Source organism: Otolemur garnettii, unplaced genomic scaffold, assembly GCF_000181295.1.
Source record: "Otolemur garnettii isolate 467f Iridium unplaced genomic scaffold, OtoGar3 scaffold00007, whole genome shotgun sequence".
Taxonomy (NCBI): Eukaryota; Metazoa; Chordata; class Mammalia; order Primates; family Galagidae; genus Otolemur; species Otolemur garnettii.
Genome location: NW_003852402.1, coordinates 14,229,793 through 14,243,924, shown reverse-complemented (window position 1 = coordinate 14,243,924; position 14,132 = coordinate 14,229,793). Strand labels below are relative to the sequence as shown.

Below are 14,132 nucleotides of genomic sequence, written 5' to 3'. Positions count from 1 at the left end.
GGTCCTTCTGCAGGTCATTCCCTCTGCCTACTCTCTACCTGGCTAACTCCTCATCCAGTGAGGCACCTTCCTCCAGGGACCCTCCTCCGACTGCATGAGCTCTGCTGAGCCACCTTACACTTGCATCCCACTGTCCTCAGTCTGCCTGTCCCACTGGACAGCTCATCCCGCAGCACTGTCATCTCTTGTTTACTGGGTCTCCACAACTGGACTGTGAGCCCCCAAGGTCAGGGAGTGGCCCTGAGTCCTGTTAGACAGGTATGCCTTCAATAAATACCTGCTAAGTGGAGGCCTGACAGGTCCTTGCAATAAGCCCTCCTTGTAATGGCTAGGATACTAACAAGTGCTATATTTTATTGAATATTGAATACTTGCTATGTGCTAAGCACTGTTCTAAGCTTAGGGTGTGGATGATCTCACATAAATCTTGCAATAGCTCTTTCAAGTAGGTACTATTATTACCCTGACTTGAAGGTCAAAGAAGTGGCAAGTTCAAGGACACATTGCTAGCAATCCATGATCCTTGCATTTCATCGGATGAATTCTCATCAACCCCCTGAAAAGGTGGGCAAAGGAAATCTGGGTTCCAGGCCTGAATTCTGGTATGGACTTGCCGTGTGATCTCGGGCGAGTCTCTTGTCTTCTACGGGCCTCTATTTTTCTCAGTAGTGAACTGAGGGATTTGAGCAGCTGCTAAGACCCTGCTGGCTGGAACTTTTAGGGGTCTGTGATCTAAAGCACCCATTGTAGTTGGGAATGAAAAGCAAACTCAAGGATGAGTACAGATTCTAGCAGGGTCCTGAAGACTCTGGGAGTTGAGCTCCTTGTGGGCTGCATGTGGGCCTGGGACATCCCGGGATCCCAGTGCCCAGTACGCGGACAGTCTCTCAGTGGGCACTGGCTGAGCTGCTGTGACTGTGGGCTGTTTCGAAATGTATGTGGGCTTCTGCACCCTTGTGTCCCCTGCCCCGGGCCACCCCTTTCTTTTCTGGTTTCTATTTCCTGCACTCCCTGCAGTGGAAAACGGCCACCGCAAGGAACCTGAGGTCAAGGCATTTGGAATCCCCATGGTAGATGCGGCCAAAGGAAGTGGACACTCTAATTTCCCCAGGGAAACATTTTTCCAGTGAGCAATGTCATTCCCCGCACAGGTTAGAGAGGGCAAGTTCAAGGGTCTTTCCCCTGAGCATTTCATTGTAAAGATCTTCACAAAACATTTCACACAAATTTTCTGTTCTCACCACAGAGGTGGCTGAAGAAGCCAGTATTTTTAGATCTCTTCTCCCTTTTTTTCTCCCTCTCTGGGGGAAAATACCTTTTATATTCCTGGTAACAAGTTCACCATCTTCCCTGACTCCACCCCAAACCCCAAAGCAAGGGAAATAAATTCTGCAATGTTTTTGTGAGGAAAAACAAATCTGAAAAGCCATCTTTCTTTCCTTTCCTTTCCTTCTCTCTCTCTCTCTCTCTCCCCCCCCCTGGAACATTTTTGAGATGTTGTTTTCTTGTTTCTTCAAGTTCAAGCCCACGACTTTGACTTTTTTTATGTGAAAGGTCTTTCATCCCTGACCGTCTGAATGTCTGGAGCCAGGAAGCCTGGGCCCACGGACACAGATTTCTTTTCTTCCTACGAGTGAAAGTTGAATTCAGAGAGGCAGGAGCACACAGGGGCAGAGGTAACACTACCTCGAGGGAGAGGGAGTGACCGAGCTAGGATGGGCTGGGGGAGCCAGGAGTCCTTCATCCGTTGACCACCTGTCACCTTTCTGTAGTGGCAGCTGTGGGAGGAAGGGTCCCTGCTGTGGTGTTTGCTGCTGTGCTGTGTTCACCTGGCTTGGGGGCTGGTGCCCTGGGGAGTGGCTCAGTGAATAAAGGACTGAGGGCTTGTGGCCAGAGCTGGGTGCATGTCTGGGGGTCCTGAGAGGAGATGCAGAGGCAGGAGGTCCAGGTAGGGTCTCAGGACCTGCAGTGCCCAGGAGGAGGATCCCTGCCCCACCTCTGGACTGAAGCTCCCAGGAAGGTGGGAACTGGCTCCCCCGGGCAGCAGCTGTTTCTGGCCCCTTCCATGGTTCCTCCGAGAAGGGGCAACTCGGGGAATCTCAGGAATGATAGTGGCCAGAGGGAAATGGTTTCTGGACTGAAGAGGTGTTCTCCAGAGTAAGACTGGGTCTGCTAATACAGACGTAACTCATCCTGTGGAGCGCCAGCTTTTCTGGGGGACCGTCGTCCTGAGCTGCCTCCCCTGGTCTCCAGGGAGGCACCCTGGGGATGGGTGTGAATGCTCTCCTGGCACAGCTGGTTCCCCCTCACTGAGTCAACTGGTCCTGCTCGGCAATGGCTCCCCGAGGAGTGGGGCAGACACGAGGGCCTGGAGGACAGGCTGGCTCCTGTGGTCACCCTGGCCATGTGCTTCCCATTAGCCGTCCACACCCCGGGGAGGGGGCAGCCGCGGGGCTCTCCCTCACGTGTCTTGGCCTTGTGTCAGCGCCATCCCTGCGCTGTGGGCTGAGGACAAGGCCATGGAGGGAGACAGCTGGGTGAGGACGAGGGTGTGTGGGGTATAGAGAGGATGGGGGACTCTAAGGTCAGAGGGATATTTTCAGGGAAAGCAGTGAGGGCCACAGGATGTAGGGGGAGGGAAGGGGAGGAGAGGAGGGAAGAGGAGTATCTAGGGACCATGAGGAACATGGGGGAGTCACAGAGGAGCTTGTGGGCCTGGGAGAGGCACGGGCTGAAGGAGGGTCTTGAGAGAGATTCTGACCCACAGCCCCCTGCCGGCCTCTCTCCTAGTGATAGTTCCCTCCATCTTTCCCTCCGGTCACACCCCTGCACACCTGGGTCCTCGCCCTCAGCCCTCAGCACCTGCCTTTGCTTAGCGCCCTCTTCCCTGCCAGCCTGCAAACCCCATGTCTGCTGTGTCCAGCTGCACCCCCAGAGCCACACCCATGCTTGCCCATGGAACCCATAGTTCATATTTGTTGCGTGAACAAGTGATGGAGTTTCTGCACGGTGACAGTGAGGAAACAGAAGGGGCCCAACTGGACGGAATCCTGCCAAATACTCTTCCCCCTACCTTTAAGCCTGCAGGTTAGGGAAAGTTGTTAAACCCCTTGCCCTGAACTTTTGCCCCAGGGCAGGAAGGCTTTTGTGGCAGCCTGGGAGGGGCGTGAGGGCTGTGGGGGAGGAGCCTCCTGAAGCCACCCACTGAGACTCAGGCTGCTTGAGCCCAGGACAGGACCCAGGACCCAGCTGACCTACTGGAGCCCATGCCTGCATTCCCTCCCTCCCGCACGCCTGCCAGCATGCCCCTCACCTCAATGATGTAATCTCTGCCATCCTTGCTGTGGACGGCCTTGACGGCACAGATGTCCAGGCCGCCGAACATTTCCGAGCAGCTGTCCACCCATAGCCTGTACCTGCAGGATGGATAGATGAACAGCAAGGAAGCGAGGAAGGGGACACACAGGGAGAGAGGGGGAGACACATACAGAAAAACAGGCAGGGAGGGACAGCGACACACATGCACCCAGATAGAGATGGAGAGAGAGAGAGAGACAGAGAGACAGTGGGAGAGAGGGAGGCAGGGACAGAGGTGGGCAGTGGGAGAGAGGCCCAGAGAAAGAACAGGAAAGAGGGGGACAGAGGAGAGACGAAGGAGGAGGGAGAGAGAGAATGGGATCCCCCACCCACAGGACCCTGAGGGCCCGACAGCCATGGGAGCTTATCCCACCCACCGGAGCTATCCTGGACACCCAGCCATCCTGCAGCCCTTTCCCTGGGGAAAGCTGCTTGAAGGGGCTCCAGAAAGCCCTCCCAGGATGCCCCCAAGTGCCAGAGCCCTGGCCAGACCAGACCTGGTGGGGGACAAAGGGCACATTCTCCCCAAGCCTGGGGCAGGCCGGCTGGGGAGCCTGGCAGGCTGCTCCCGCCTGGCCCAGGGGCCTGGCCCTCTGGCCCTGTGGCTTTTGTTCCCTTTCCAGCTACTTGATGGCTGCAAGGCCAGTTTGCTTTGCTGGGGACAGATCTCAAGGCTGGACTTTGACCCTGCAACAAGGGGATGGTTGTATCCGGAGAAATCTTCCCAGCTTGCACTTGGCTCCCCTTGTGGGCTGGATTTGGGAGTCACAGGGGACTTTGTGTCTATGTTCTTGCTTCTTCCCCCACTCTCCAGGGTCACCGGGGGCTCGCCTGCTCTCAGATCTCTTTGTGTCTGTGAGCCCTAAGGGCTGGGATAAGGAGGGATCCTGGCTGGAGAGCTCTTAGAACTCATCTCTCATCTTACTCATAAACAGCCTAGAGAGGGAGAGGGGCTTCCCCACGTCACAGCAAGACAGTCAGAGCCAGGATTACTTAGCTCTCTCGGGGCTCCTAGCGCAGTGTTCTCAAGCAGCTGTAGTGAGGAGCACGTGAGATCAGAGAAGTAAAAGGAAGGATGGAAACTCACACCCACTGAGCTCTCTCTGCTCAGTGGGGGGCGGGGGGGATTGACTCTTCGTTCTTCCTAATCCCATCACAACTTTATCAGGAAAGTCTTAACCCATTTTACTGATGAAGAAATGGAGGCTCAGTGTGACTAATAAATCATTGTGCACCTTCTGAACCCAGACCCTATCTGACTCAAGATTCTAGGAATTCCCAACTCTGGATTCCAGGCCACCCTATTCTGAATGCATCTGGCCTGTCCTCACTCAGAATGGGAGACCAGGGACCTACATTCTTGCTATTAATTCCTTGATAATTTTAGGGGGCCTATCCTTCTTGCAGCCTCTGTTTCCTAATCTGTCAAATGGAAAGACCTAGGTCCGATTTTGGTTTGGACATCAGAATCACTAGGAGGGTTAAACAAATGCACAAATAAATAGCCAGATTTGGGGGCTCCACCCTATGTTAGGATAATTTCTGTAATTTTTAAAAGCATCCCAAGTGATTCTGATGGGTAGCCACATTTGGGAACCTCCTTGGTCCTTGGAGTTCTCGGAGTCCCCTGGACTTCCCGATTGATTGGTGTCCTTGTATTCAGCACCAAGGGCTGATTTGTGGGCACTACATGCTTAGGGAGAGTGGTGCCCTGAGATGCATCACAAATCTGGTTTCTTCTCAATGGAAGTTGGAAGTCTGGGACTAGGATTGGAAGCAACTGGTTTCAGAGGCTATTTGCAGATGATGAACTTCTGGGTCACGTGCTGGTTGTACCCTGCAAAGCACAGGCACCGCAGTGTCCAGGAATGGGCTGTAAGGGTGGAGCAGTGTGGGAGACTCTGGAGGATAGAGTCCTGGTCCCCTGCAGCCAGGTGGGACTAGCACTGGCTCTGCCTGCTGGTCAGGCTATTTGGCAGGCAGGTGAGCCAGGTGGATGGAGGGGTCTGTTTATGGGTCCCTATGTGGACTTTGCCCCTGAGGAGCTCTGTTCAGGCCCCGAAGTTCTGGCCATGACTGCAAAAATGGCTACTCAGCTTCTAAACCTATATCCTATCCAACTCCAGATTCCAGTGAACAGACTCAGTCCGTGGTAGATTCCTGGGGGAATGGCCCACGTGGCCTGGGACTGAGCAAAGCCCTGGAGATGCTGGGCTACTGGGGACATCGTGAGCAGCTCCCATGGAGAAGAGGGCCATGACTGTCTCATGCCAGGTGGTGAACACAATCTCTGTGAGACTGGAGTGCTGGGTGTGAGTGTGTGGGGTGTTCTCAGGTTAATGAGAGCAGCTGCTCCGGAGGTTGATGGGAAGGGGAAGTGTCCTCCCTGCCTTGGGCTGCCGCTGGCTTAGGTTCTGCACATCCCTCCCTCACTCAGCCCCCTCAGCTGCACCCTGACCTGGGTACTATTGCCTTTGTTAAGCGTGGAGTTCAGGACTATTAAAGTACTCAAGGTCACCCTCTGTTTTACTACAGGGGGTGGAGACCTGGCACAGACAGGTCTGTCCAATAACTGCTTTGACGCTTCCCAGGCCATAGCGATTGGTTCAGGGATGGTCATGTGACCTAAGCTAGGCCAATCAGCAAATACAGCTCAACTCCAGGCTTTGGTTGAAAAGGTTGGGAAAAAGGAACTTTCTTTCTCCTGGCACCGTGAGGCTAGAATCCCAGGGACACCATAGGCCGCCATTTGAGAGAGGCTTTTCGAATTATGGCAAAGAGAAGGAGAGCCAGGATAGAGAAGGAGTCCTAAAGCCTCACCTGCCACTGTACCCTTTTCAGTGACACCAGCCAGTAAATCTTTTTGTACAATTCAATCTGATTTATATTGTGACACTTGTAACTGATACATAATTCTTAGAGGAAACCGTGGAATATTTTCATCCTTTTGGTGCTCAGTACAACATGGCATGCAGTAGGTGCTCAATAAATGTTCACTGAATAGAACTTTCTGGCCATGCAGCCCGTGCTGTGTCCACGTGTGTCCACTATTATTGCAGGCATGCAGGTAGAAGCACTAGCAGGCAGGCAAGAACGTGTGTGTGGCTGGCCCTGAGACCAAGTGACTTAGTGCTTTCTCAAGGAGGCTGGCACACAGCAGTGTCTCAGGGAGAAAGACCCAAGTGCACCCCTGAAACGCATGCTTTGTGGGAAGTCAGCCTCTCCCCATTCTTACAGAGGAAGTAAGTCTGAGAGGGGAAGGGGACCCTCCAACACCCCTGCTTCCTCAATAAGGATGCTTCCTTGCAGCTGCCAGGGTGGTGAGTGCTGTTATTTTCCTAAAGCAGCTGGGCCGGAAAGATCGCTAGACGTAGAGTCAAGACATCAGGGTCATACTCTCAGCGCTGTCATTAATCAGCTTTGTCACCCTAGACAAATCACTTCCCCTCTCCGAGCTTTCTTCTCTCATCTGTAAATGGGATTATTTTAATACCTACCCTGTAGATTGTGGTAGGCAGTAAAGGCGGTCATGCCTAGGAAAGTGCTCTCTCTGAGTGGGGAGCACTGGGTACAGCATGAGGTGGCCGCCTTTACAGGGCTCCTTGTTGCATTTCCCCCTCAGCACCCCCCATGGCCAGGGCCCCTCCCAATAATATCTCTTCTGTCTCTTACCTCTCCGTCATGGCCACCTGCTCCAGCATGGCAGATCCTGTGTTGGCCTTCCAGTTGCCAGATATAGAGGTTCTCCTGTATCGGAACAGATAACACACGGAGGGTATGAGAGGATTCTGTCACTGATCTGATTTCTTTCTTTGCTTTGGCTGTGAGGAGGCTCTGAGTAAAATATCTGGCTCAATTATGGCATGTGTTCTTAGTTACACACATGGACCTCAGCTATATTTTCTTATTTATTTCCCTTTATGTGACTGCTTTATTTATTTGTCAGATCTTGTGTATTATTTCCTAAGCCATCTTTGACATTTACAGATTAAATTTTAAGAATGCCTATATTATTAGATGAAATCCCCCAGACTTTGGTTGGACTCCAGTTTTTGAGGAGAACTAGGGCAGTGTAGCCGATGGTGGTTCTGGAATTTTTCAGGCCCTCAAATATAGAAAAAATGATCCTTAGCGAGACATGCGTACTTTTCCATTGTGAAGAGGAGGAAGGCCGTCCGGCCCCTTCCTGCCCCACCATCCTCCTTCCTTCCCTTTGCCTTTGCTGCTCCAGCAACAACTGACCTCCTTTCTAGTGCTCCTTCCCTGTGGAGTGGCCTCCATGTGCCTTCTTCCCTTTGCCACAGACAGTCTTTGTCTCGTATTTACCTCCCCAAGTCCTCCTCATCCTTTTGGTTTCATTTGAAGCCTGACTTTCTGAGAGGGCACCTTCCCAACTAGAGTAGACCCCCTGGACTACACCTGACAATGAACTTCACAGTGCCCATCTCACTTATGATTGCTTTAGTGTCCTCTCTTCCCTGATGGAGGGGAAAGCTAAGGGTAGGAGCCACGTTTGACTTCACACCCTGTACACTCGGTGTGCAGTGACACCTGGCCTGTAATAGGTTCCCAGTATCCAATGGGGCCTGGTATGTAATGGGCGTCCAGTATCTACCTACTGGGTGGGGACAATGTATGTTGGGGTTAAAATCTCAACAGACTATCCCCAAAGGGACATCTGGATTCAGCAAAGACAGAATGAGTTTAAGCAAAGACAAACCTATTTGTTTTAAGGTCAAGGGAAGGCATGTGGTTGAGGTTAAAGGGTGAACTGGGAAGAGAAATCGATACAAAAATAAGTCCTTGTAAGACAGAAAAACAAGCATCTAAATGCTGAGAACAGATAGGGGCCATTCAGAGCCTTAATTCCTAAGGAGCACAGCCCCACTGCTAAGCGCTATGGCAGTTCAGTTTAGCTTGGTTCAGTTATAGTTGGAGATTCTCACAGGTCCACCCTCCATCTGGGGTATCGGCTTAGTCAGAGCATGCGGAGATGACCCCCTGCTCAGGCTGCTCCCCACCCAGAATGGTGGGCCAGCCTAAAAGCAGAGGACAGACATGGTAGGTTAGTAGTGGACGTGAGGAGTGAAGGGCTCTGGGCGCGAACGAGAAACCGGAGTCATACAATGTGACCCTCGAAGGCGGCCGCTGTGATGGACCCCAGAGGACAAGTAGGATTTGGTATAGCGGGTTCTGTATTACGGTAAGAGAAGCTAAGAACTGACTAAAATCAGGCAGATGTGAGTTTGGCTCTTGGGCAGCATCTCTGAGTCTTTATTTCCTCAGTGGTAAATGGGAACAGTTCTAGTAACAGGCTTGTCAGGTATTGTGCGGATTGAAGGAAATATTCCCATAAATCCTATGGCACAATTGGTGCTACTATTATTATTGGTTAAGTGGAGACAAGGAAAGAAAGTGTCCCAAGGGCAGAAGCAGCAGCAATGCAAACCAGTTGTCTCCCTTCCCAGAGAAGGGGGCAGTGAGAGCTGACAGTTGATGAGTGCTCTCCATGTCTGGGACCTGCGTCTAAGGGCTTTATAAGTGTTGGCTGATTTTAGCCTCACAAAACCTAATGAGACAGGCATTATTGTTATTATTATCATTCCCATTTGGTGGCAGAAGCCACCAAACCCTATCTTACAAAACTCCCTTCACTTAAACATGACACTCCGTGGCAGAGCCCAGCCCACCGAGCCCCTCGCAGGCATGGGGGAAGGGGTGGGTTATTCTGAGTGTAATGGAGCCACCACACTATAGGCTGCAACATAGACTAGGATGAAAGTATCTACCTGTGTTGAGTTATCTCAGTCTGTTTGGACTGCTCTAACAAAATACACAGGCTAGGGCACTATCAACAGCAGAAATTGATTTCTCGCAGTTTTGGAGGCTGGGAAGTCCAAGATCAAGTGTGTGGCAGATTCAGTCTGGTGAGGGCTTATTTCCAGGTCATAGATGGCACCTTCTTGCTGAATCTCACACGGTGGAAGGGACAAGGGAGCTCTTTGGGGACTCTTTTGTAAGGGCACTAGCCCCATTCCTGAGGACTCTGCCCTCACCATCCAATCCCCTCCCAAAGGCCCCACTTCCTAATACCATCATCTCGAGGGCTAGGATTTCAATATATGAATTTCTGGGGGACACAGAAATTGTCTTCGATTTTTGTTGAATGCATCATGTATTCTTTCACCTGACTAAAGGCAAAGGAACCACATAGAAGCACTGGGCCACTGGTTAACAGTTCTGAGACTGCACAGATCCTGGGCTGGGACAGTGAGTAAATGGGTGCAGATGGGGGCATGGGAGGTTGGAGATTAGCAGTCAGGGAAGGCAGAAATGAACCGTGTGCTACTGCATCCAAGTTAGAGATGTTATTATGACTCTGTTTAGCTTCCTATAGGAATAGATGGAGATATATATATGTGTATATGTAAATAATTATGGATATAGTGTACACACAGGTAAGGATATACCTGTATATTTCCTTGATGTCTCTGCGAGGACCTAGTAAGAATGACATTCCAGTAGCAGCCAGCACAAAGGCTCCAGTGCAGGGCCAGGCGTAGGCCAAAGAGAAGTTTAAATGGTCAGGGACATTCTACAGTGAGGTTGGACACCAAACCCCTCCCTTGGATGTGGGCCAGCCCAGAGTCCAGGAAACGCCGTAACTAATGACAAATTGGAAGCTGTCGGGCCAGAGAGGCTCAGCATAAGGAATGCAGCAGTGAGGTAATCCTCGAGAAGAGAATCTGGGACAAGGTGTTGTCAATGTCAAGTGGAACTGTCACAGTGAAGGGAGGAGGGAAATGATATCCTGATGGTCGCTGGGGGCCTCAGGAACGCACCGGAATGGGCCACCACTCAGAGCGGCAAGGGGAGGCAATCTTATCACCACCAGCCCATCTGAGAGGAGTGACAGGTCTGGCCGGCTCACAGGAGGAAGAGGGTGATTGACAAGATGGGGCAGAGTCTTCCCTTGAGAACTGGCTCCGTCCCTTTCCTGGGAATATTTTCTTTGAGGTCAACTTGCCTGCATCTCTCCCAGTTTCTCGGGCTGTGGCAGAGTACAGTCGTTGTGACAGAGACTAGGGAGCCCGTCAAGCTTAACATTACCAGCTGGCTCTTTACAGAACAAGTTTGCTGACCCTTGGTTGAGGCAAGTCGGGTAGTGCAAAAGCAACCACAGGAAGACATAAACAGATGTGCAGGGCTGTGCCCAACACAACTTTATTTTACAGAGCTTGGTGGCAGCTGGATTTGGCCTGTGGCTGTGGTTTGCCAGTCCTGTCCTAGAGCATCAGTTGCCTCCCAGAGACACCTTCCAACTGCCCAGGGATGGTGGTCCTCCCACAGGGAGCCAGGCACACGGTCAGTGCTCCATGAAGTCCTTGAAGGTTGGTCCTCTGTGACCTCATCATTTCAAGTGGAACTAATAACAACATTGCAAGGGGCGTGACAGAGAGCCCTTGGGGCAGATAAATCCCCTCCAAGGAGTAAGACGGTCCACCTCTTCCAGAACACCCACTCATCCTTGTAACCACCCCCTGTTGTAATCATCCTTGGCTGAACCACCTCTAGGGCGTCCTGCCTCACATTCAATCCCTTTTCCTTCAGATACAACACCTGCCTCTGTTTCCACTGAGGCCTGAGCTGGCCCACACCGCATGCCTTTGTAGGGGGACTCTCCATACTGATTTTCTGCCTGTCTCTAATCAATAAGTGTGTGACCAAAGTAGGACTGATGAGCACTGTTCCGTGGAACCACAATTTTGAAAATGATTAGGGCAGGTCCATTTATCAGCAAGGGTGCCATGAAGATGGTTTATTATTATTTTTGGTGACTTAGATTCCTGGGGCTGCCCTGGCTCCTAATATTTTTAAAATTGATAATTTAGTCCAGGGAAAGGGGGGGTGGTTTGGTTTTCTTCTTCTTTTTTTGTCTTAGGTTTTTTTTTTTTTTTTTTTTTGAGACAGAGCTTCAAGCTGTGGTCCTGAATAGAGTGCTGTGGCATCACAGCTCACAGCAACTTCCAACGCCTAGGCTCAAGCGATTCTCCTGCCTCTGCCTCCCAAGTAGCTGGGACTACAGGCACCGCAACGCCCAGCTATTTTTTAGTTGCAGCAGTCATTGTTGTTTGGCGGGCCCAGGCTGGATTTGAACCCGCCAGCTCAGGTGTATATGGCTGGTGCCTGAGCTGCTTGAGCCACAGGCCTCTAGCCAGGCTTGATTCTTTTAAGTTTCTGATCATTTATGGTTTTCTGATAAATTCACCTAAAAAATCCCATGAAAGCAATCAGACATGGGTTTCTGTTGCTTGCAGCCCGAGAGATCTGATGTAGCTTCCTGACTGGTCTCCTCGGCTCCAGAGAAATCCCTTTGTAGCCTACAGCCTCAGAGTCTTTTATAAATAAATATCAGATCACACCACTTCTCTGCTTAAAAGAGAACAGAAGAAAACCCAAATCCTCTCAGCAAGGCATTCAAAGGACTCCTTGATTTGTCTCCAAATTTATCTTTCGGTCTTGACTCCTAAGACAGATATCCTGTGTATACTTGCAGTTCCCCCAAACATGCCTAGGGCCTTTCTTTCTCTGGGAAAATAGCCCTTCTACTGGGGGATAAGCTGTAAACAGGCAAGGCAGAGAGGAGGAAAGGGAGACTAGGGATGTGCCCAGGGAGGTCACTGCCCTTGGGGGAGGAGGCAGCAGCCAGACGTGCACCTGTAACCTCCATCCCTCCCACACTCCCCTCCCAGCTCCTGCCCCAGGGACTCACATGTAAGCCTTGTAGTTGGATCCGATTTTCTGGATGCGGATGTCGTACTTGGAATCGATGAAGGCCTCAGTGGTGGCGTAGGTTTTGGCCATGGCCACTACGCTGGTGATGTCCTGGTAGTCATGCTGGTTTTCCACTTTGATCTGTAAGGGAGAGTGAGGGGGGTGAGGGCCACCCACCCAGCTCCACCGAGCCTATCCCAAGCCAGGACTGCCTGCCCCACATACAGGGATGGATACCTTTGGGAGGGTCACCTGCTGGCTGCAGAGACAGTCATGGAAACCAATCATTCCACTGCACACCCACACGAGGCACAGAAGAGGAAGGGGGCAATTCCACTTGCGCTGTCAGGAGATGTTTATAGACCAGAGGAGCATTGCACGGGGTTTGGAAGAATGAATATGAGTTTCAGATGGAGTGAGTGGCGGAGCATGGAGGGGCGAAAGGCTGCACAGGCTGGGGCCTGAGGACCCCTGTGGTGGGGGCAGGGCAGGAGGGACAGATGGGCTGAGGGAGGCCACTGGACAGGATGGCAGCAAACAGATCACAGAGGGCCATGACCGCTTTGAGAAGGGGCTAGGACAGTGTTTTTCAACTTTTTTTTTTTTTTTTTTTTAATCTCATAGCACACTTGAGCCTATAGTTAAATATCTGGGGCACACTTAAATTATGTTGATCAAAAAAAAAAAGTAGAAAAAGGAATAGACTTACTGTGCTTTGAACTTCTCTGGAAAATAATGTAATTAATGATCTTTAAACGTTTTCATGGCACACCTAAGATCACCTCACAGCACACTGGATGAAAATCACTAGGCTAGGATCTTAGCCTGAATGTTTGGGAAAGGCCTTGGAAGAGGGAGAGGAGTTTAAATAAAGTGGCTTAATTTGGGTTTTAGAAAAACCGCTCAAGCAGTTGTGCAGAGGACTGAATGGAGGGGTGTGATATGGGACCCAGAGAGACGGCTAGAAAGAAGGGGGTGTGGACGTGTGTGGAGTGTGCATGTGTCCGTGCAGGGGTGTGTGTGGAGTTTGTAGGAGGTGCGTGTGTGGTATGCATCGTGTGGTGTCTATGTGTGTGTGGGGCGTGTGTGGTATGTGTAGTGGTTTGTGGTATATGTGCATGGTGTGTTTGCATGTGTAATGTATGTTGTGTCTATGGTGTGTTTCTGTGTGTTTCTGTGGTGTGTGTGGTATGTTTTTTGTATATTTGTGGTGTGTGTACATGTGGTATATTTTTGTGTGTTTATGTGGTATATATGTGTGTGGTATTCAGTTTGTGGTGAATATATGTATGATGTGTAGTGTGTGTGTTGCACATGTGGCGTGTAGCATCTAGCACCTGTGTGTGGATGCATTGTGTGTGTGCTTGCAGTGTGTGTGTACTTGCAATATGTGTGCTTGCACTGTGTGTGTGCTTGCAGTGTGTAGGCATGCACTGTGTGTGCGCTTGCAGTGCGTGTGTGTGCATTCAGGGTGTATGTGCATGCATGAAGTGTGTGTGTGCATGCAAGGTGTGTGCATGCAGTGTGTGTGTGTACACAGGGTGTGTGTATGTGCACAACTGGAGAGGCTAGCTTTGCTGGGCTGAAGGCCTGGGGGAGAAAGTCACACTGTTTACTGAGTTGAGGCCAGGAACAAGGGGCGGTGTCCTAGGGTTGGGAAGAGGTCATAGGAGCGCTTCCAAGGCCAAGGGCAGGGATGAGGCCAAGGCTCTGTGATAGTGATCTCGAGATGGAACAGAGCTGACTCCAGCGGCTGTAGACAGCTGGGCTGGCTGCTCCCTCCTGCTGGCCATGGGGGCCCTGCTTGTTCAGAATTGGCTCCCCCTCTCCTGTCACACTCACTCAGATACTGAAGGGGTTCTGTGCTAGGCCAGAGGCAGGCAGAGCCCAGATCCCCGTGGAGGAGCAGTGCTGGGTGGTTGGTGTAGGAGGGTGGTAAGGGTGGGGTTGGTTCTCAGGACCGCACCCTCCTGGTTTTCATATCCTATGACCTCCCTCCC

At 51.3% G+C, this 14,132-nt stretch overlaps 1 protein-coding gene across 1 annotated transcript in view; it reads right to left on the bottom strand.

Moving 5' to 3' along the window:
• Window positions 1–14,132, bottom strand: part of LOC100966203 (synapsin-3) — a 70,752-nt gene that overhangs the window by 13,830 nt on the left and 42,790 nt on the right. Inside the window, exons 2-4 of the mRNA XM_023509294.1 lie at window positions 12,131–12,273; window positions 7,030–7,104; window positions 3,314–3,416 (exon numbers count right to left, since the gene is read on the bottom strand). Coding sequence (XP_023365062.1) covers window positions 3,314–3,416; window positions 7,030–7,104; window positions 12,131–12,273 — 321 coding nt within the window. The remainder of the gene's footprint in view (window positions 1–3,313; window positions 3,417–7,029; window positions 7,105–12,130; window positions 12,274–14,132) is intronic.